This window comes from Mustela lutreola, chromosome 6 (genome assembly GCF_030435805.1).
Source record: "Mustela lutreola isolate mMusLut2 chromosome 6, mMusLut2.pri, whole genome shotgun sequence".
Taxonomy (NCBI): domain Eukaryota; kingdom Metazoa; phylum Chordata; class Mammalia; order Carnivora; family Mustelidae; genus Mustela; species Mustela lutreola.
This window is the reverse complement of record NC_081295.1, coordinates 142,473,408-142,495,193: the sequence shown is the minus strand read 5'-3', so window position 1 is coordinate 142,495,193 and position 21,786 is coordinate 142,473,408. Positions and strand designations below refer to the sequence as shown.

Below are 21,786 nucleotides of genomic sequence, written 5' to 3'. Positions count from 1 at the left end.
AACATGGGACAAAACCAGGGGGGCACTTTATGAAATAGCCGATTAGTATCCCTCAAAATCGTCAAGGTCATCGTAGCTAGAGAAGACTGAGAAACAGAGCCCAATGAAGCATGTCGACTGAAAGTCACATGATGAGGCATTCTAGATGGGGTCTTGCAGGTAAAAATTTAGGAAATCTAATTAAAACGCACCATACTACTCTAATATGGCAATAATGGAAAACTGAGTGGGGTGTACGCGTGAATTTTCAGGACTATCTGCATTTTTTTCCTGTAAAGTTTCTGTAAAACTAAAGCTATTCAAAAATTTTAAGTTTAATTATTTTTATTTATGATTTTATTTTTAAAAGAATACCTCCACACCCAACATGGGGCTCGCGCTGACAATCTTGAGACCAAGAGTTGAGTGCTCCACCGACTGAGCCAGCCAGGTGACCTTTTATTTGTGGTTTTTTTGTAAAAATGCTAGAATTACCTGGTTAAACATGACTTTTAGTGGCTATTAGCCAACCATCACATAAAAAGACACAATAGTCCCAAAGGTGAAAACAATATATTAATTTATTTCTAAGACGACAACGCGGAACATCATTGCAATCAAGGATGGATTTAGTAGTTTCAGCCGTCCCTATGGGCTAGCAGAAACCCACTGGCCCAAACACTACAATCTTCCAATATTAAAAAATGCAAGATACAGAGATGACCAGCAACAGACATGTAAACATCATCTACTCCAAAAAAGAGTCTCGTTCTATATGAGAAAGATCCAGTGTTAAACATTCCTTCTTCTCCAGTGGGGTCATTTAAAGTGGAGAAAAAAAAAAGATGGTTCTTAGACTCCATTAGCTCTGGGTGTGTTTCCTATGCTTCAAGCCTTTACCACTGCATAGCTACATTTTTTTCAGTAGCAGGAACAAAAGGCGGCTTTAGTTCAAAGACACTCCCTTAAATACAATTAACACTCAACAGGCACAGTCACAGGAAAAAATAATAAAATTTGTGAATTAAAGATATCATTAGTTGTAGTAACTTTTTTTTGTTAGAATAAATAAATATTAAGGAACTTAATGGATTTAGGAGGACAAGAGTAGACTTCACATTTTTCTGAGGTGACAGCACATTTTCTCACATTAACGCTGAGACCCTTCTTAAAACCTACCGTCTCTGGTATACTAAATATGGCTTTATTTCACCTTCTCTAAATACTCCATCTCAGGAAATCGAACGAAGGAGACCAGTAAGAACACCCCGATCCTCCGAGAATTTGTTTCCTAACGCTTATTAACAACGTCTCTAAGCCTCGCTTACTTCATCTGCAAAATGGTGGCAATCTTGTGAGACTCCCAGGTGTTGTAAGGTTTTAGCACAATGAGCCCTAAGGGAGCTCTCAGGATGCCTACAACGCAACAGGCTTTAGCTTGTCTATTCCTTCCCTTCTCCCTTTGCAATGATCTATGATATCTCTGATTTAGACCTTGATTTCTTTTTTTTTAAAGATTTTATTTATTTATTTGAGAGAGAGAACGAATGGGGGGTGGGGGTGGGGAAGGGCAGAGGGAGAGGGAGAAGCAGATTCCCCGTGGAGCAGGGAGCCCGATGTGGGGCTCGATCCCAGGTCTCTAGGATCATGACCTGAGCTGAGTGCAGACGCTTAACAGACTGAGCCACCCAGGAGCCCCTAGACTTCGATTTCTGATTACTCAGATTCTTGGCCTGATATCCCAAATCTATAACTTTGCACATGAAAATATTAAAATACAAGCAATCCGGGAGATTCTCTACAGCTGCCTTTTCGACCTCAATGCTGTTACCAAGAACTTTAGAGTGAAAAAGCTTCTGTCTCCCTTTTCTCCTGGTGTCCAAGATGGGTGTGGTGTACAACAGGCACTCAACAAGTATTTACGGACTGCAAGTATGTACGGAATGAGACCAGGGATCGGTGACATAGATGCTCACTCACAGCGGAGAGCTCTTAGAAACCTAGTCGCTCTTACTAGCACTAAGCACTGTAAACCTACTCAGAGAATACTCCGGAGTCCTTTGAAGCCTCACGGCGTAGAATCTGGACTCCATTTTGCAGGTAAGATCACTTCGGTGGGGATGGATGGTCGTGACCAAAGAGGAAAGTGACTCATTCTGAGGCTAGAGACTTGGACACGATTCATGCAACAGCACCTCTCTTCTAGAAATATCTTCATTCTTGGGAATGTTTCGGCGTTCTCCATGGAAAGCAACAGCAAGGGGACTAGCGCACATTCTAGACACACCCCAAGAAAAGTCCAGTTTCCCTGGGATCCCTTTGCTGAAGCAGGAAGCAGTGGCCACTGTCCGAAAAGCATATCCTGCCTCCTGTCAATGATTTTACTTTCTACACAGAACTCCAGACACAGTCAACTGGAAATGCTAGTGTTGGAACTTGGGAACAAGACCTAGTTCTCCCTTCCGGTAGCTCAAGTTCTAAAGGAGACAGCTGAGTTGCCCAGAAAGCTGTTTCTATACCTCAGTGCAGCTGAGCAAAGAGGACTTGTGTCCATGTATGCGTGGCTACAGACCTATCAGAGAAGCCTTCAAAGAGACACAATTCCTAGTTCCCTCAACAGTTCTCCTTTTCAGGAGAACGTTTCTCTCCAGTGAGCATCTGGTGCAAATGTCTGACGTCAGTTCAATTTATCACCGATCAGAGCATCAGCCCCACTGGTGAGGCCAAAAGGCTGGCCTCACCCCGGGCAGCCACCCTGATGGTAGAGTTCACAGTGTCCACAGATGTCATCACACAGAATGACACGGCCAGGTTCTGCAGCCCTAACCTCACTCCGGCACCTCCTCCCCTAAACGAGGCAGAGTTCTCCCACGAAGCAAGGCTCTTCTCCCCGGCCGCAGGCGCCCGCTGAGTCCGTGTTACAGGGGATCAGAAATACCAGCTGGGTTGAATTACGGTTTCACTCTGATTTAGGGTTCTTTCTCGAAGCCTCAGCTCCAGGCATTCCACGGTGAGGGGGTAGGTGGTAAGCTCAAACTTGTTAGCGAAGAGGCTGGGCGAATTAATCAACCACTTCAAGTCTCCGTTTCCGTAGATACAGATGCCGTGTACGTAGCGGCCTGCGGAGGGGAGAAGAAGAGACCGTCAGAACGTGCTGGGTTTCCCAAGCTGGGGGCAGTGAGGCTGCCCAGCAGTAGAGTCTTGTCTACCTGCGGAGCGGCTAAAAGGGTGCTGAGCACTATGGGCTTCTAATGAAGCAGGACTGTGGGGGCCCAGCCCACAAGGAAGTTCAGCTCTTTATGGGAAGACAAAGGGCACGCAGAAGTCCTTAAAGAACAGGACAGTGAGCGGTACAGTACAATGGTACACTTCCGTGTATTAGCAAATGAGAGTGATGGAGGAGAGGTTCTAGAAGCGTACAGAAGGGAGAGGTCCCTATGGGTTGTCCTGGTCAGGCCTGTTCTGTGAGCCTATCCAAGTGCTGACTTTTTATCTCCACTTAGATGAGAACGAATCTCCCTGAGAGGACATGTCAGGACTCAACTCCTCACCGGCTCCGAGCTCCCCTGGGTACATCTCCTTCTTTCTCTCACACCCCAGACCCAATCTGTCAGCCATTCTGACACCTCAACCTTCAAAATACTAATGGAATTGGACCCCTTTCCACCACCTCCGCTACCACCACTGGGGTCCACACCACCTCCACCGTCCTGTCCAAATTGTTACAGTAATAACCGGATTCCACTGTGACCACCTTGGTCTGTTAGTATGTTCTCAGCGCAAAAGCCAGAGCGACTGCTTTCAATGTCAGCACATCATGATGTCTCCTCTGCTCAAAACCCTCTAAGGGCTTCTCATCTCATCTGGAGTGTTAGGTCCGGGATCAAAGGAGCGAGACTGATACAAAGTGAAGGTCAAGCAAAGCTTCATTTCCTGCCAAGCATCGAGAATCAGACCGTTCGGGGCCGCCTCTTAAAGAGACAGTGATCCCTCCCAGCCTCACAGACTAACTTTTCTAGAGCAAAGGTCATGTGGTTGAGCCTGGCCACACACAGATGGCCAATGAGATTGCAACACGCAGAGAAAGCTGCACAGTCATGGTAGGTCCCACACGGGTGGCCAACTGAATTACAATTCACCCTATAGTAGCTATTCGAACTAGCCATCACCTTGGTCAGAATTGGTGCCTAAAAGGCGGGGCCCACACTCCTTGGTAGCTAGGGGACAGTATGCGCGCCCCACTGATTGCATGTCTCCACCTGGCCCGACTCATCCTGCATTCGGGCTCTGTTACTTCCACCTGACCTGACCCGCCCTTGCATTAGGGCTCTGTTATCAGGGACTGGTCGACCACATTCTACTAGTTTCCGGGACTTGCTTTTAAGTAAGTTCCCCTGGCGGGGTGGGGACAGGGTCAGGTTAAGTTTTACTGCATAAACAACAAAATCACTGTTTAACCCGATGGAATCGCTCTGGCTAAGTAGGCCCTTACACGGACTCCTCAGGGCCTGGCTTTTACCTCCCACCCCTTGCCCGTCGACTTCCAACCCTTAATAGCCCTTGCTTAGTCCCTTCCGTCACACTGGCCTCCTTGCCGGCCTCGAGCCCGCCACGCACGCTCTACCCGAGAATCCACGTTGCTCCTCTCCCCGCCGCCAGCCCCTTCCCACCACACATCCTGCAGGCTCGCTCTCACACCGCACCCCAGGCACCTGCTCCAAGGCCGTGTTCTCAGTGAGGCCTCCTCTGACCCCTCTTTCCTCCTTCCCTGATTCATTTTCCTCTTGGCTCTCATGAGCAACAGGTAGATATGTGTGTCAGTGCCAGGAAGGCAAAAATTTGTTTACTCTTTCTTTCCAGATGATCGTTTATTGTCTTTCTCCCTAGACTAGAACATAAGGTTCGAAAGGGCTGAACTTGAGACCATTTTGTTCCCCTCTATGTCCTCGGCATCTGGGACAGAACCTTGTAAACATTAGGTGTTACATTAATACTATTGAACAAACAGATAGAGAAGGATGGGTGGCGACTTTGTGGAAGGATAGAATAGGGGAAGCCATGGGGGGCACAGATGGTGGCTTCATTTGGGGACAATGCCTCTGGAAAAATGTGCAGGGGTGGGAATTTTCTACTAGAACTGGGAGTTTGGTTGGGAAGTGGGTCAGAAGAAGAATGGTAGGAAGTTGAACCTCTTTTCTAGAGGTTTCTTGGCATAGAGAGGAACGACTATGGTTGACTGACCTAAAACAAACTAAGGGCCTGGGCCTTTTTTTTTAATCCCATACACAAGGAGAGTCTCTGAAGATTTTTGAATGGAAGATTCAAATGGTGAAAAGAGCTTTAGCAAGATTAATTTTGCACAGCTTGGCAGGGTGCATTAGAAATCAATCATGAGGCCACACTAACAACTTAATGTAAACCAGAGAACCGGTTCAAAGTTAATGGTTGCCATGAGAGGGGAAGGAAAGGTATTAGAAACAGAGCAGAGAAGGGCTGACAGGACTTGTGATTAATTGAATGTGCCTGGGAGGAAGTACAAGAGAGACTGGAAATCACGGGGCACAGAAGCCAGAGTTGTGGGAAGTCCGAGAAGGACCCGGGGGAGGAGGCGGGGGTAAGAACTGAAGTCATAAGCAGCTCGTCCATGCTTAAGAGAGTGAAGTGAACAGAGGCAACTGTTTCAGTGTGGATGGAGTAGAGGCTACACAGACAACTTAGTCTTCAGGCCAGAGGCAATCCCTACACACTGATAGAGAAGAGAATCCCTACCCACCAACACAGAGGGGGCAACCCAGGAAGGCAGGAGAGCAAGGGGATGTCTAGGGAAGCCCACACAAAGCTGAGCCCCCCCCCCCCCCAATGGTGATGCCAGTTGTGAGGATGGGTAGCTTTCCTCTCAGAACAGGAAGGAACGATGAGTGTGTGTCCAAAGTACCCTGACATGGAGAAAAGGGGATGGCATGACAAACGGGTAAGGGGATGTCCATCAAATGTCTTGAAGGTTCTTCCTCAAGTTGAAGCTGTTACCTTCTGAGAGTAGAAAGGCCATTTTAGCCTAAGATGGAGAGTTTAAGGTGAGCAGGAAAGATGAAAAGGACACCAGGAAGATAATGAGGTAAATAAAAGAGTAAGTAGGCAGCCAGGAGGGTCTAGCCTCCTTGTTGCGGGGGGGACAGTCTCCAGCGATGGTCTGCTTAGGCAAATACAAATGGCATAAAGCGGATGGTGGTGACCCTTATGCATAGGAATGGACCTTGTAGGGTCAAACGGCAGGGGAATCTGGAATGTTGAGTGAGAACAGCATGGGACAGCTGACCCCGTTACACAGGCTGGTCAGGGAGTTGTCAGAAGGAAGCTAGTAGGAGGAAGCAGCTGGGACAGTTGAAACCTTGGCAATCCCAATTTTTTAAAAAGCTGCCACGTTTTAAACAACAACAACAACAACAACAACATATTTTAGATGTGGGGATATAGCAATGAACAAATTGGTCAAAAATCCTAGCCTTCTTGGAGCTTCTATTCTGCTCTGGGGAGAAAGACGGGAAGATACAAAGCACGTAAGCTGGTGAAGAAAACTAGCAGAGTGACAAAGAGATTGTAATCAAAGGCAGAAGCTCCAAGTTCAAGACCACGGAGCTAGAGCGGTCGGGTGATTCTAAGTGCTGGCAGGGTCCAGAGTGGGTACACATCCACAGGTTTGGAACGATTCCTATTACTCGCCAGCAAGGGGAAAGGTCCAGATCGTACTCCTGACTTGCTGGTCTGGCATGCACTGTTCTGCCTTCTCTGGGTTCTTTTTCTTTTCCCTCTTGAGTGGTTTGGGGGACAAACTATTTTTATGCTCTGTACCGTACAAGGCTTTCAGATCTTGACTGGTGTAACAGGTGCTAAAAGAAGAAAAATGAGACATTTCTCTGAGAGACTTGGGCTGCCCAAGCTTTGTATGCTAGGTAGGTCCCTGGCGCAGGGCTCCTCTCATGGGCCCACTTGTCATGTGGTAAGTAAAAATCCCTCTAAAATTGTAAACCTGACTAGCCTATACCTTCTCTATGGGGTAGGGCTTGGGCACAGGTGAGGACGAGGAGGTGGAAGGTAAGGCTCTATGGAGGGGTAGAGGTTGTGACGGAGGCACAGGGGGACAGGAGCCTCTGCGGTGGAGGCTAGAGCCACAAAGTCATGACGTCCCATGGGTCCCTGCCATGGAGGCTGAAGTCCTCCCGAGTTACAGCTGGAGAGAAGCAGCAGATCAGAGGATGACCACGGCGGTCCCCGAAGGAGGGTGACAGGGTTACAGGAGGACTTTGGGGAACTTAAATACTGGGCCCCCCAACTGATGGTGATGATGGTGTCTTTTCTAAAGAAGACCCAGGAGACCCAAAAGCAAATGTCTTCTCCACCCTCCTCCTTCCACCAGCAGGATGGGCCGTGATGAAATGCAGGCACGTGGCACGGGCGTCCTCTGGGGACAATATGTTGGCTGATTAAGGTAAAGACATGAATATGCCTGCTGAGGGGCAGACTGTACAGTGACATGAGGATTTGCCATCTGCAGCGGAAGCGGACGCTCAGAGAGACAGGAGAAGGGGGTGGGGAGGAACGGAGAGCTGCCAAGAGGCAGCCATTTGGAGTTTTCCTCTGAAACGTGAGGTGTCGAGATGTCCCCGAGAGGGAAGCCAGAGACTGCATGTAACGGACTGATGGACGAGTAGAGGTGGCAAAGCTTTGTCAGCATAGGGAGCAAAGGCCACCTCCCCTTATGGGCTGAGTTGTCCCCCTCCCCAAATCCATCCATTGAAGTCCTAGCCCCCTGCCTCTGTACCTCAGACTGTGACTGTGTCTGAGACAGAGCTATTCAACCTAAAATGAGGTCGTACAGGATGGGCCCTAGTGCAGTAGGAATGCTGTGGGGTTAAAAAGAGGAGATGAGGACCCAGACGCACACAGAAGAAGAAGAAGGTGGCCACCTGTGAGCCTCTCAGGAGAAACCAAATCTGTCACCACCTCAATCTCCAGCTTCCAGCCTGCAGGAGGGTGAGGAAACAAATTTCTGTTGTTGAAGTCACCCGGTCTCTCATACTTGGTTATGTGAGCCCTAGTTAATGAATACCATGCTCGCTACATACCAGGCAACAGTTTAAATGGAATGTTGACCAGGGCGGATGAAAGCCCTTCTTTATAAAGTCCTACAGAAATGAAAACTACTGGGGCGCCTGGGTGGCTCCGTTGGGTAAGTGTGTGCCTGAGGCTCAGGTCATGAGTCCGGGTCCCGGGATAGAGTCCCTCTCGGTGGGGAGCCTGCTTCTCCCTCTGCCCACTATTCCCCCTACTTGTGCTCTCTCTCTTTGTCAAATGAATGAATAAAATCTTTTAAAAAAAGAAAGAGAGAAATGAAAACTACTTAAACTTTCTCATTCTTGTCCATTTGGAGGAAAGACATCTCTTGTTAGTGCTGCCCGTCATCACGCCTGAGCAGCCTTGAGTACCTCCAAGCCAGCTGGAAGCCCATCTGCATGGGTAGCAGAAGCTGGTGTAAAGGGTAGGGGTGGCGGTCCAGCTTGCTTGGTGGTGAGAACATGACATCACTTCTCATCTTGACCACCGGCCCCTCCTAACTGCTGCACTCCCAAAAGGAACAGAAAGAGGAATAAATAAGAAGAAAGCAGAAACTAGCAAGAAAGTATCCTTAAAGTCGAGGCCACTTCTACCCCCTCTTGATAATCATGAGCTAGAGAACATCGGTGAGATCTATCCACCTTTCTTTCTTTCTTTCTTTCTTTCTTTCTTTCTTTCTTTCTTTCCCTCCTTCTTTCTTTCCTTCCTTCCTTTCTTTTTTAAATGCAGCCTCCACGTCCCGCATGGAACCCAATGTGGGGCTTGAACTCATGACCGTGAGATCAAGACCTGAGCTAGGATCAAGAGTCGGATGCTTAACCAACTGAGCCACTCAGGAAATCACCTAAATTGACCATGTCTTGAAGCCTCTAGCTACTCTAAGAACACATACATTGTTCTCCGTGAGAACCCCTGTATTTCACAACAATATTCACGCCAACACCAACAAACTGCGTGGCCTCAAAGTGTGGAATGAAGAGCTCACCATGGCAGCCTCCGTGTTTATCTTCCATGTCGATCCACTTTATAGCCCTGAGGTTACCGGTCCATGATGCATTTGGCATGGAGCCAGGGACACCTGCAATGTTGATAAAGAAGAAAAGCAGAAATGAGAACCAAGAGAGATGGGTGCCATTTCATCAACGAAGGCTACAAGTTATGCTTATGTTTTCAGTAGATTATCTTTCACATTAAATTTTCCTTCCTGGGTGCAAAAACTTCAAAAGCTTACGGCATTAATAGTTGGTGGTTATGACCTCACCTTGCCACCAGTGAAAAAAAGAAAAAGAAAAAAAATATATATATGAATAATTTTTTTGGTTACAATGTGTGCCCAAGCCTGCAAAATAGAGTTTAAGAAATACCATAGCTTGAAATCGTAATGAAGACGGAAAAGTTGGGAGATTTGGGGGTTATCTCTTAGTGGCCCTCAACTGACTTTACATTCAGTCCTAACATTACAGCTTTTTAAGACTTTTCAGATGACTTGTATCTTAAAATGAAAGCTCAGAAAACAGGCTACTTTATGTGCTAAGCACTAATAAGTGAAAGCCCTTTACATGAGGTTGCAATGTTAGGCATATAGAAGGGAAATATCTTGTTCACTACTTATTTTTTTTTATATTTTTATTTATTTATTTGACAGAGAGAGAGATCACAAGCAGGCAGAAAGACAGGCAGAGAGAGGGGGGGAAGCAGGCTCCCTGCTGAGCAGAGAGCCCGATGTGGGACTCGATCCCAGGACCCTGGGATCATGACCTGAGCCGAAGGCAGCGGCTTAACCCATTGAACCACCCAAGCGTCCTTGTTCACCACTTATAAACTCATACACATCCCTTATCATGCTACCTTTTTAAAATTATTATTTTTATTTTTTTATAAGCAATCTCTATACCCAACATGGGGCTCGAACTTAGGACCTCAAGATCAAGCATCCCACGCTCCACGACTGACTGATCCTGCCAGGCCCCCTGACACATTCTTCTTCTTATTCCTTAGAGTGCTTCTTGAGCATTTGGTGTTGCCAAGCACTGTACAGGGCCCTGGGGAGAAAGAGAGGAAACAAGACCCAGTGAAGATGAATGTTGACCCCAAGCCATAGGTTTGAGCTTTGAGATCCCCCCTATGAGGAAAACTGACGTTCACTGACCCACCCATCTTCTCTATTTCTTTCCCCTGTTCTTTGGCCCAAAGTTTAGTGGCAGACCAATTAACTAATCAGGAATCAATGCACTTTCTTGAAATGTAAAGAGTCTTTAAAAAAGAGAAGAGGGCTTTGGGTCCCCACTAAGCCAGGGCTTTTTCACCTTGGCAATACTGACACTTTTTCTATTTATTTATTTTTGCATATTTTTATATTTATTTATATTTAATTTTATTTTAAAGAAATTTATTTTATTTGCATTCAATGAATGAACACACAGAGCATTACTGACACTTTAGCCAGGATGATTCCCTGTGATCAGGCCTGTCCTGGGTGTTGCAGAATTACTCAGCAGCATGCCTGCCTTCCCCCCCACCGGATGTCAGCAGTACACAACCCTCTGTCGTGACAATCAAAAACATCTTCCAGTGTGGCCACATGTCCCCCAGGAGGGACGGTGGGTACACAAAACTACCCCATTTAAGAAATGCTCTGTTAAACCATTTTTTAAAAGATCTACTTATTTATTTTAGAGAGAGTGAGAGAGAGAGTGCACACACACGAGCAGGAGGGGCAGAGAGAATTTCAAGCAGGCTCCCTGCAGAGTGTAGAGCCCGATGTGGGGCTTGATCCCGGGACCCTGAGATCACGACCTGAGCTGAAATCGAGAGTCAGACGCTCAACCAACTGAGCCACCCAAGACTCCCTGCGCTAAACCATTTCGTATAACCCTGTCCATCTCAATAAATTTTGAACAGTTCACAGAGATTAAAGGGTCCATTTTAATCCTATAGAGTAGTTTTACTCCAAGATTCCCATTACTGGAAAGTGGGTAGATGGGAATCAAAGGTAAATGCAACAAAAGAAGAAATACTTTGTTTTCTAAGAGCTCCAGCAATTTTCACTGGTGAGCAATGCAAATCTGAACGTAATTCTGATGTTAATAGTACCACTGTCATGACATCTGTACCCAGATTCTAACAGTCCTTTCTCAGAAGACCCAGTAGGCAGAATAATGCCCCTCCGCACGACATGCATTCCAAGAAGTCTGGATCCTAATCTCTGGAACCTGAAATTATGCTATGTTACAGGGAAAAATGGAATTTAGTTTGCAAATCAGCTGACCTTAAAATAGGGAAATTATCCTGAATTATCCAGGCTGGACCAATGCAACCACAACGGTCTTTTAACAGTGGAAGAGGCAGGTGAATAGCTGGTACATGGGTGGCCATTAGAAAAGGCTCAGACCTAGCCAACACTTTGGTTTTAGTCTGGTGAGACGTGTGTCAGATTTCTTTCCTAATAAGATAATACATTTGCGTTGGTTCAGCTGCTAAGTCTGCGGTAGTTTGTTACAATGGCAAACAAAAAACTAATATGCATACTAATGAGAAAAAAATGATCCAGGATGATAGATATTTTTTAATAAGAAAAAAAACTAGACAAGACCAATACTTTTCAGAAAGTTTAATTGGATTAGGCACATGAACACGTTTCCTTTTTAAGAACATTAATAAAAATGTGCATGTTCAGAAGAAAAAAAGCTCTGTTCTTTTGCCCTGGTGTCACATGGTAATTATATGATGACCTAAATCAAGAATTGTACCCAGGTCTCCCAACTAAAATTAAATTTTGCACAGCCCTTCCTGTAAATGGCATGATCCCTACTCCTAAGGGCTTGCTATAAGACAGATCCTTTTTTTTCTCTCTGCCAAACTTGAAAAGTTTGCTTATAAATACTGAGTAGTCCCCAAGAAAAATACCATTTATTTAGTAACATTTCTTCCTGTTGCTCTGATTTGCATTTATTACTTTAAAAATTACATTAGCACATGCCTTTCCCAAGAGAAGCTTCTTTATTTTGTTCTTAATACACATTTTAAAAGAATTTAGAATAAAACTTGCCTTGGTTAAGTTGGGGGGTGAGGGGCGGACACCCCAGAAAACATAGAGATAATCTGGTATATTTACTTGTTATCAACAAGATTAGCGGACATGAATGTAATTTCTACAAGTCTATTTTGGTGAAAAGCTACAGCAGAAAAGTGCGAACACATCGCCGTAACAAAAAGTCCCTACCCTCCTTTACGCGATTATGCCTTTTAAAGGATACGATTTTTTTTCCTCTTTCATTCTCATGAATATTGATCATCACAAACTGACTCTTCCTCAGAAACACACTCCCATTATTCTAGAAATAAGATGGTGACATTTATAATTAATGACTGCCGTCTTTACAATAAACACAGAACAGGGGCGCCTGGGTGGCTCAGTCGGTTAAGTTCCTGCCTTGGGCTCAGGTCATGAACCCAGGGCCCTGGGATCGAGCCCGTGTTAGGCTCCCTGCTCAGCGGGGAGTCTGCTGTGTGCCTCCCTCTGTGCCTCCCACCCCCACTCATATACACATGCTCTCTCCCTCTTTCTCTCAAATAAATAAAAATCTTTAAAAAATAAAAAAACTAAAACACAACACATGTGAACTTCCTGCTCATGGAATTACAAACCTCAATTTTTTTTTTTTAAGATTTTATTTATTTATTTGAGAGAGAGCGAGAGAAAGAGAGCAAGCCCAAGCTAGGGGGAGAAGCAAGCGCCCGGCTGAAGTGGGGCTCCATCCCAGGACCCTGGGATCCTGACCTGAGCCGAAGGCAGACTACATTAGTCCGCTAAACTGACGGGGCCACCCAGGTACCCCAGGCCTCAACTTCCATACTTTGTTTACCGACAAGTCTCAAACATGTCTGTTTAAATATTACTCATATGTGTGCAGACAAAAATTACATTTTTCCAAGTGGAATCAGAGAGAGGGACAAAGTCGAACTCTACTCTGTCTTTTCTTGCAAAGAATTCCGAGGCCCAGAAATACCTGGCAGGAGTGGGCAGCGCCCCTGGCTTTGTTGGACTGGGAACTTGGGCGTCCCCTGGGAGCTTGTTAGAGATGCCAAATCAGCCATCCTGCCCGAGAATCTGCACCCTCACAAGATCCCCAGAGCATCCCAGCACGCGACTGAGCCTGAGCAGCCCTGGGCCATAACCAGCTTGCAAAGAGGACGGAGCTTCTGTCTCCTCTCTCCTTGAAGTCTTTCCCTCAGCCTTCACCAAGTTTCTGGTTACCTTTTCTTTCTCCTTTTCCCCATTATTTTGCCCTGGTGAAGAAATCTGGTACTATGTACCTTCCATCCTTTGGTTAAGTTTGCAAACCTGTCTGCACCGCAGGGAACACAGGCAGGCATTTGAGTAGACCACTTAAATCACTTTCCTGAAGACCATCAGCCCCCCTCGTGTGGGGGAGAGCTACGTTGAGCAGAAGACCGGTCCTCAGGGAGCCTTGACCTCACAGCATGGGGCCCACGGGGGATTCTCAGTCAATGTTAAAGGACTGAATGGGTGAGGCACGCAAGGATTGCCCCCAGCAACTCAGTCTCCAGGGCTGCCCATACGGTGTGGCTAAGACAGGCCTCTTGCCACCTTGGTTTCCCAACAGGTCACTGTACAATGAAGGTACAATCATGCTCTACCTCTCGGTATCAAAGAGTATTTATTGTCCTCTCATGGCGGAGGCCAACCTGTTTCGGTTCGCCCTACAGCAACTGCTTAAGAGGCCATCAGTCACCTATTTGCCACGTGGGTACTGCCTGGTACAACTCGCTTGATAACCCTCCACAGGGCTTCTGGCGACAGCTCAAATGTCAACTCAGTGTGAATACTCTGCAGGTGTCGCTTGATTATTTTTGTCAGGGAATGATGGCAAGCGAGAGACTGAGTGGTCTGAATGCACCATGTGCCTACTACCCAGTGACTTAATGCGGCCTGGGTTAAAACATACGTGGAGACCCCAAAGCTGCTGGTCGCATCACTTGCGCTGACATCCGATGCTCCTTCTACTTCCTGAAATTATCTACTAAGCATAATTTTCTCCCAGGGACGACCCACAGCAGATGCTCCAGCACCCGTGGAACACAATTTCCCACTGCGATTGGGGAAATTCATTCTCACCCCAGCTTTGTCAGCTTTGTCGCTAACCGGCTGTGTACCCTGGAACCATCACTTAAGACTGTAGACTCACCTGTCAAATGAAGCCTAGAACAGATCGGAGGATTTTTAAACATTCAGACTGCAATCCACAGAAAAACAATTTATACCACCGCAGGCACACACTCGTACATATGTGTCATGCACCTGTTTATTTGGTGTTATTTTTTCATATTCTGGTCAAAGCCTACTGAAGTGATTTCTGGATCCACTCATGGGGAAAAGTGCTATTTTAAAAATACTGGACTAGGGTGCGCCTAGGTGGCTCAGTGGGTTAAAGCTTCTGCTTTTGGCTCAGGTCATGATCTCAGGGTCCGCGGAGGGCTCTCGGCTCAGCTGGGAGCCTGCGTCCCTTCCTCTCTCTCTGCCTGCCTCTCTGCCTACGTGTGATCTCTGTCTGTCAAACAAATAAATAAAAATCTTAAAAAAAAAAAAATGCTGGACTAGGGGCACCTGGGTGGCTCAGTGGGTTAAGCCTCCGCCTTCAGCTCAGGGTGCTGGGATCGAGCCCCGCATCAGGATCTCTGCTCTTCCGGGAGCCTGCTTCCCCCTCTCTCTCCGCCTACTTGTGATCTCTCTCTCTGTGTCAAATAAATAAATAAAATCTTAAAAAAAAATACTGGACTAGATGACTGTGTTGTTATTATTGCGGATATGATTATGATTATTCTCACTTGTCAGGATTCTAGGAGCGCAGTTTTGGGGTATACGGATAAAGTCTACGTTCAATTCACCCGTGTCCTAGGAAGGGTCTCTTTTGCATTATTTCTAGGTTGGGGCAAAAAGACAACACTAGTATTATCCGAAAAAACCATTCTAAACGATCAACTCCAATTCTCTCATTTGCTCTTCATAGGCTTATTTAAACAAAAGATTTGAGATACGTTTACAGAGTAACCAAGAATGTTTTTCTTGGAGCTCAGCCATTATTAGTCAAATAACTGCATTTGTTGAATAAATGAATACGGTTCTTTGAAATGCAAGCTTTATTTATGTTGACTTGACTTTCTCCTTATTGTTCTTACACAGCGTGGTCCTCATTTTGGGAGACCAACTCCTGCTAACAAATTCCAGCAATTGCTTATTTTTGAAGCTCAGATGTATACTTTTTAACTTACTGAATAAACAAGGGCTTTTGGTTTTAAATGTCAAAAGTCAACCCCAAGTCTCCCAATGCTCACCCATTAAGGTCATGCTGTAAACTGGTCTAACTCTGGAAAATCTGGAAATATGCAAAGAAAGCCACGAGAACGCCCAATTCCCTCTGGCCCTTTAAACCAATAGCTTCAACGTGAGCTAGGAACCTAATTTCTTAAGTGTAAGTATCTTTATGTGAAGATGGTCCTTTAAGCATTATTTATACATAATGATTAACAGCACAGGCTTTAAGGTCAGAGTCCACATCTCAAATCCTTATCTCTGGTACTACTGGTTGTGACCTTGAACAATTACGTAATCTCTTTAAGAGATCACAGACTAACCTTCAAAACCTAACAGGGTTTTGTTCACGTTAAATAAGATAACGTATGTCTTGTGCTTAGCACCGTGCTTGGCATAGTTCCCTAAATTGCAAACAAAATCCATCTATTAAAGTCACCGGGACCATTGTAGCTGTGGAAGAGACTGCTTCTTTACTATAACCAGAAGCAAGTTTACCAGCCTCGGCGCTACTGACATTTGGACTGCAGTGACGTCATTGCTGTGGGGGCTGACCTGCCCACCGGAGAATGTGGAGCCTTTATCCATTAGAAGCTGGTAACAGTCCCCACACCTGTCCCATCCTCTTACCTCCTGCCCCCACCCATGACGACCCAAAATGTTTTCGGATGCAGCCCAATGTCCCCTGAGGAGCAAAACTGCCCCGACTTGAGAACATGAAAGTATGCATTATTAATAACATCATGTGCAAATATTTGCATGTAAAATGAACATTTTTTAGTTTATAAAACCTTTAATGTTATTGCTTTTATATTTTCCATACATTTATTTATGAACCTCTGAGGCTTACTGGCTTTGCTGACTTAGTCATGGTACTTGTGACTGTTCTAAGAATAATTCAACAAAAGACAAATGCACAATGTTCAGTGGTGATTCGCTTTATCAACAACAAAAAAAGGAAAATTACCTAATAAGTGGGAAATGTAGCGTGAAGTAACTTGTAACCCTTTTATCTCATTGTCAATTGGGGTCATGTTTAGCAATAAAACGGTATGTTTATACTTATACCTACAAAGTTGTTCATTAATCACTTAGTATTTTTGACACATGAAATTTCCTAAAAGAGATGCTGTCTGGTTTCTTAATGGATGCTTCTAGAGTTCTGCAGCTTTGAGATCATAGCATAATATCTTTAAAATGACACCCCGGCATTCAACTCCAGTGATCGTAAATGAACTGATTCCTCTTTTGTTGTAAAAAGAAAAGACGAAATGAGTAGAAGGAAGAAAAACCCAGAATTTGAGACTCGAAGCGATTTTAGAAATTTTAAAATGCTTTACTATTTTAATATATTCCTTCTCATTGGCATGCTGTATAAGCCAGAGCCTAGGAGATGTAAATGAATTGCCCAGGAATATGGGCATGCTAGGTGACTTACGGAGTTTGTTTCAAGACAATTTACTCAGTTATTCAATCAGTTTTCTTGAACGTTTCCTATGTTCTAGAGTAGATGTTGAGGATAAAGCTATGAATGAGGCGTTCTTGGAGCTTTTGGCCTAGCGTATCCAGAAGGGTTTATACTTATTAATATTTCTACTAGCAGCCCAGATACCTCTACTCAGGTCTTTCCTGGACAGTCTTCTGGGGAAGAGCAGGGAAGGTCAGGGACAGGTTTAGAAAGATGGAGAATCTTTGACCCAGAGCAGCTCAGATTTCAATACAACCCTAACCTAAAGGCTGACCTTGACCCACTGACCCTCTGTCTACAGTTCTCTTTGGCTGCTTATTACCTTTAACTCTTCTCAAACACTCCTTTTAATCACGGACCATTTTTCTGAGATGGAAAGACCTCCAGGTTCACCAGTGCCAGGCTTGGAGGCTGTCAACTTGGCCTTTCTTTCCTCCCCTAAACCACGACAGCTTTCAAAATCCTTCATCTTCGCAATGAACCCCAATCCACTATTACTCCCTTCCAGCTGAGACTTTGCCATTTTGTGCAGTAGGGGAGCTCCCAACTGATTTCCATCCTGCCCGTGGTTCCTGGTACAAACCCTCCCTGGCTTTATAATGGTGCTGTTGCCCTTTGTGGGCACTGTCCTAACTCAGGGGCTTCCCCTCTCTCACCTAGACTATTTTGAGTGCCTCCAATCTGTCCACTTTACTGACAATACCACTAGATGGCTTTTTCCATAATCACCGTTGACCCTGTTTACCTCCTGTTTTGGGGGGGGGGGTGCAGGATTACTTTGACCTGTCTGCCCATGTCTGTTTCTTCAAGCCACATTGAGATGCTTACCCGCCAACCACTCAGCCCCCAACACATGAAAGCAAAGGCAGACTTGCCGACATCCCCAACCTCTCCCACAGGTGCCCATTCTGCCTCTTACCAGAATTCCCACTCCTCACACCACTGCTCATTTTACACGGCTGCTTCTGCTTCCCCTGGACCCAGTTTAAAACATTTATCTCCTCCCTCCAAAGCTTGACCCTCAACTGCCATTTTTAATATTTGGCCTCAGACTGTCACTAATCAAGCAGCTGGGCCCAGCGAGCCCCTCAGACCCGAAACCCTCATTCACATCTCGAGTTCATATTCTGGCCAGGAAGATACCAAGATACTGACCATGACAACATAAGGATCCTTGTGATCTTGTCCCCAGGTTGTGAACAGCAGACGGGCAGCTCATAAGCCACATCTGATCACAGGCCTATTTGTTTCAACCCTCAGAGAAGTGGGGGCTGAACACTGAAAAGGAACCAGAGATTCCCCATGGAGGTTAGGACTGCCAGCGTCCCTTGACAACAACTTATTGGACTTTAAGAAGCCAGGAACTGTCCAGCTCCTATGACCCCTACATACTTCACTCATTTATCTTGTCTACCTGGCCTGGATCAACGTGTAGCGTGTAGTACTTGGTTTCCAGACCCTTCCTCCATACATCACTGCCCACACACACCGGGCTGTCCTGCCACCCTTTGGGGAATTCTTGAATTGGTTTTCCATTTTCACTACTCAGCAGTGAGGCCCAGATACTGCTGTTTTTCAAAATGCGCGTATATTATATTATTGCATAATCAGGGTTGAGAACACCTGTTCTTACAGAATATTCTATGAAACATCCCTTCCCAGGGATAATACTTTTTAACTTCTCAGACAACAGGCCCTGTGCCTCCTAAGGAGAGATTTTATTTTTTCACCAAATAAAGCAATTTTCAGTTTTAGAGACTTTAAAAGCACAGGAAAAGTACAGAGAGACCAGTTGTTTATTTTCCAACTCCTCAAAATTAAGCATTGTCAAGCAAGGTGGCCCATTTGCCTTGTGACTCTTTCCTTTTTCTCTTCCTAATATATCAGTCTATAATTTGTGAAAAATTGAACTCTGGTTATCGGAATGGATTCAAATAATGCATAGTAGTACAAAGAACAAAAACGAAAGCTGAATGCAAACTGGTGTAGCTACTGTGGAGAACAGTATGGAGGTTCCTCAAAAATTAAAAAAAAATAGAACTACTCTACAATCCAGTAATTGTGTTACTGGGTATTTACCCCAAACGCATCAAAATGCTAATTTATGCACCCTGATGTTTCTAGCAGCATTATTCATGATAGCCAAATTACAGAAGCACCCCAAGTACCCATCAATAGAAGATGGATAAAGAAGATATGGCATACATCTACAATGGAATATTACTCAGCCATAAAAAAGAATAAAATCCTGTCATTGGCAACAATGTGGATGGAGCTAGAGGGTATTATGCTAAGAGAAATATGTCAATCAGAGAAAGACAAATACCGTATTATTTCACTCATATGTGGAATTTAAGAAACCAAAAAAATGGCCAAAAAAAGAGAGAGAGAGAAACCAAGAAACAGACATCTTAACTATAGAGAACAAACTAATGGTTACCAGAGGGGACGTGGGGGGTGGGTGGGTGAAAGAGATGATGGGGACTGAGACGGGCACCTGTCATGATAGGCTGATATACAGAAGTGTTGAGTTACTATACTGGACACCTGAAGTTAAGATAGCACAAATGTTAACTATACCATAAAAATTAGGAAAAAAACACATTATTTCATAAAGCATCTTCTTATACAAATAAATACTTCCATGGCCCCTTAAGACTTCCACATAGCTATTAACTAGGTGACTAACCTATACTGGATATAGATTGCAAATAACCTCTCACAGGTGGCTCTTACCGTTGAGATGTATGGGTTGTTGGGGCACCTAGTGGCTCAGTTCGTTAAGTGTCCGACTCTCTTTCAGCTCAGGCTATGATCTCAAGGTCATGAGGTCAAGCCCTGTGACGGGCTCTGTGCTGCTGAGTGTGGAGCTTGCTTAAGATTCTCTCTCTCTCTGCAACCCCCTCCTCCCCTGCTCATGCGTATGCTTGTTCTCTCTCCAAAAACAGAGAGAGAGAGAGAGATGGGTTGTGTTCTCTAAATGTGTCTGGGCATTCCTTACTTTCAAGTTTACCAACGTTCATAAGTGTATCAATTCAAAAACAGTTTCCTTAGGACTTAAGTTTTTACAGATTCTAGAAATGGGAGATTCTGTTGTTATTTGCAGCATGTGAACATGACATACTCTAATTTCCTGTGATCTATTTGTTTTGATGTGTTTGTTTCCAGCTTCAATGGAGTATTTGCCTTTCAACAGGGCATTTCCTAGATTTTACATGACTGTTTCAAATAAAAGCATGTACCAGACTGATTCCCCTTCTCATTCCATTACACGGTAAAGGATTTCATGTCAGGATCATTCCCTGTTGGAGCAAACAGAACACTGCATGCCCTGTGCTACCTCGTTGGTTGTCTGGGAGAAGGTTCTTACCAAATCCATTAGACAAATTTTCATCTTGCCCAGTACACAGTGCCTTCTTCATCATCAAAACAAGGCACGAGGCTACACCCAGTTGGAAGTAAATCAAGAACTCATCTGCAAGGTTAAAACATTCCCTCCAATTCCATGGAAAAGCAGCCAGACAAAAAACTTAGAGGACTTAGGACTTTTGTCTAATTTTAATCCTATTTTCAATTCAAGACAGGTCCGAAGAGTTAAAGGTCAGTGGTAAGTTCCATTGGTTGCTACATGTACTGGGGTATGTAAAAGGTTGCTAATTCTGGGAACTAAGTACTTATATATAGCAAGCAATCTTTGATATAGAATCGGAGAGAAGGAGTTCTTCTGTTTACAATTTTCTTCTACAAATATGAGAAACATCCAAACTTTCAAAAGAGAAGAAACACGGGAGAAAGAGTCTTGGGATGTGCCCCTGGTATGTGGGCATCCCTCACCCATCATCCTCTATCTACGCACCCCCCAACCCTTAACCCTGTGGAGTTTGTAGCAGTTTTTAAAGAAATACACAAAGCCACGGGGTAGGCCTAGCATTTCTTCTGGAAACATCTCTTGAACCTAAACATTTGGATGAAAAGCACTGGGCTACAATTACAAGTCACACAGCAACACAAAGACACACATAAATAATTTGGGGGATTGGGAATGCTTGTCACTCTTGGAAGCAACTAGAGTGGTTTCCTGGAGTATTAGCAGTAACTATTTTCTTGTGCAGGTCAAGTAAGATCAGTTGAAAATTCAGTGATCGAGTCTAAGATTTATGCTTACGTTTAGGGAGTATTTTCAGTGTACAGTTAATAAAGTTACAGATGTGTAAGAATGTGATATTTTTTATAAATTTGTAAAATAAAACTTGAGACTTCAAAGAAACGTTGTGCCCATCGGTTTTTTGCCCTGGTCCCTCTGCCCCTGCCCTGGGTCATCCTTGGGATCACGGGGCTAGTTCTGAGTCTCCAGCTCTTGGGTTTCGAGGCCCTCACTCTGAAGTACTTGACACTGGTGTTCTAATTTGTATGATAGTTATTTCAGTATGTTAGAAACTCTGAATTATGGACTAAATACAAGACCAATGACTAATGCATTTCATTTGTAGTAAAGGATAAACTCTCAAGGCACCCAAAAATCTAGACAAATCCTCTTCTGTATGAGTTTTGGTTTGTTTGTTTTTTAAGTAGGCTCCACGCCCAATGTGGGGCTTGAACGTCCAACCCTGAGGTTAAGAGTCACGCTGTCTACAGACTGAACTGGCTAGGTGCCCCCCAGATGAGTTCTTTTAATAAGAGATAATACCGGGATGTTGTGAGGTGCTCATTAATGATGCTTTCCTATGACTGACTAAAAAGACTCACAATGGAAGTTTTGTGAATCTGTCACATGTTACTGGAAGAAAAGTGAAATACAGTTTTGTTACTCTTATTCTTCCAATGAAGCCCGTGATGTTCCTATGATTTACAGATCTTCCTTGACTTACAATGGGGTTAAGTCCCAATAAATTCA

At 44.7% G+C, this 21,786-nt stretch overlaps 1 protein-coding gene across 2 annotated transcripts in view; it reads right to left on the bottom strand.

Annotated features, from left to right (window-relative positions):
• Window positions 1-538: 538 nt before the first annotated feature.
• GCNT2 (glucosaminyl (N-acetyl) transferase 2 (I blood group)) overlaps window positions 539-21,786 on the bottom strand; it is a 95,726-nt gene continuing 74,478 nt past the window's right edge. For both annotated transcript variants that reach the window (XM_059179237.1, XM_059179236.1), the window contains exons 2-3: window positions 9,077-9,169; window positions 539-3,098 (exon numbers count right to left, since the gene is read on the bottom strand). In XM_059179237.1, the coding sequence (XP_059035220.1) occupies window positions 2,908-3,098; window positions 9,077-9,169 (284 nt within the window). In that variant the 3' untranslated portion in view covers window positions 539-2,907. The remainder of the gene's footprint in view (window positions 3,099-9,076; window positions 9,170-21,786) is intronic.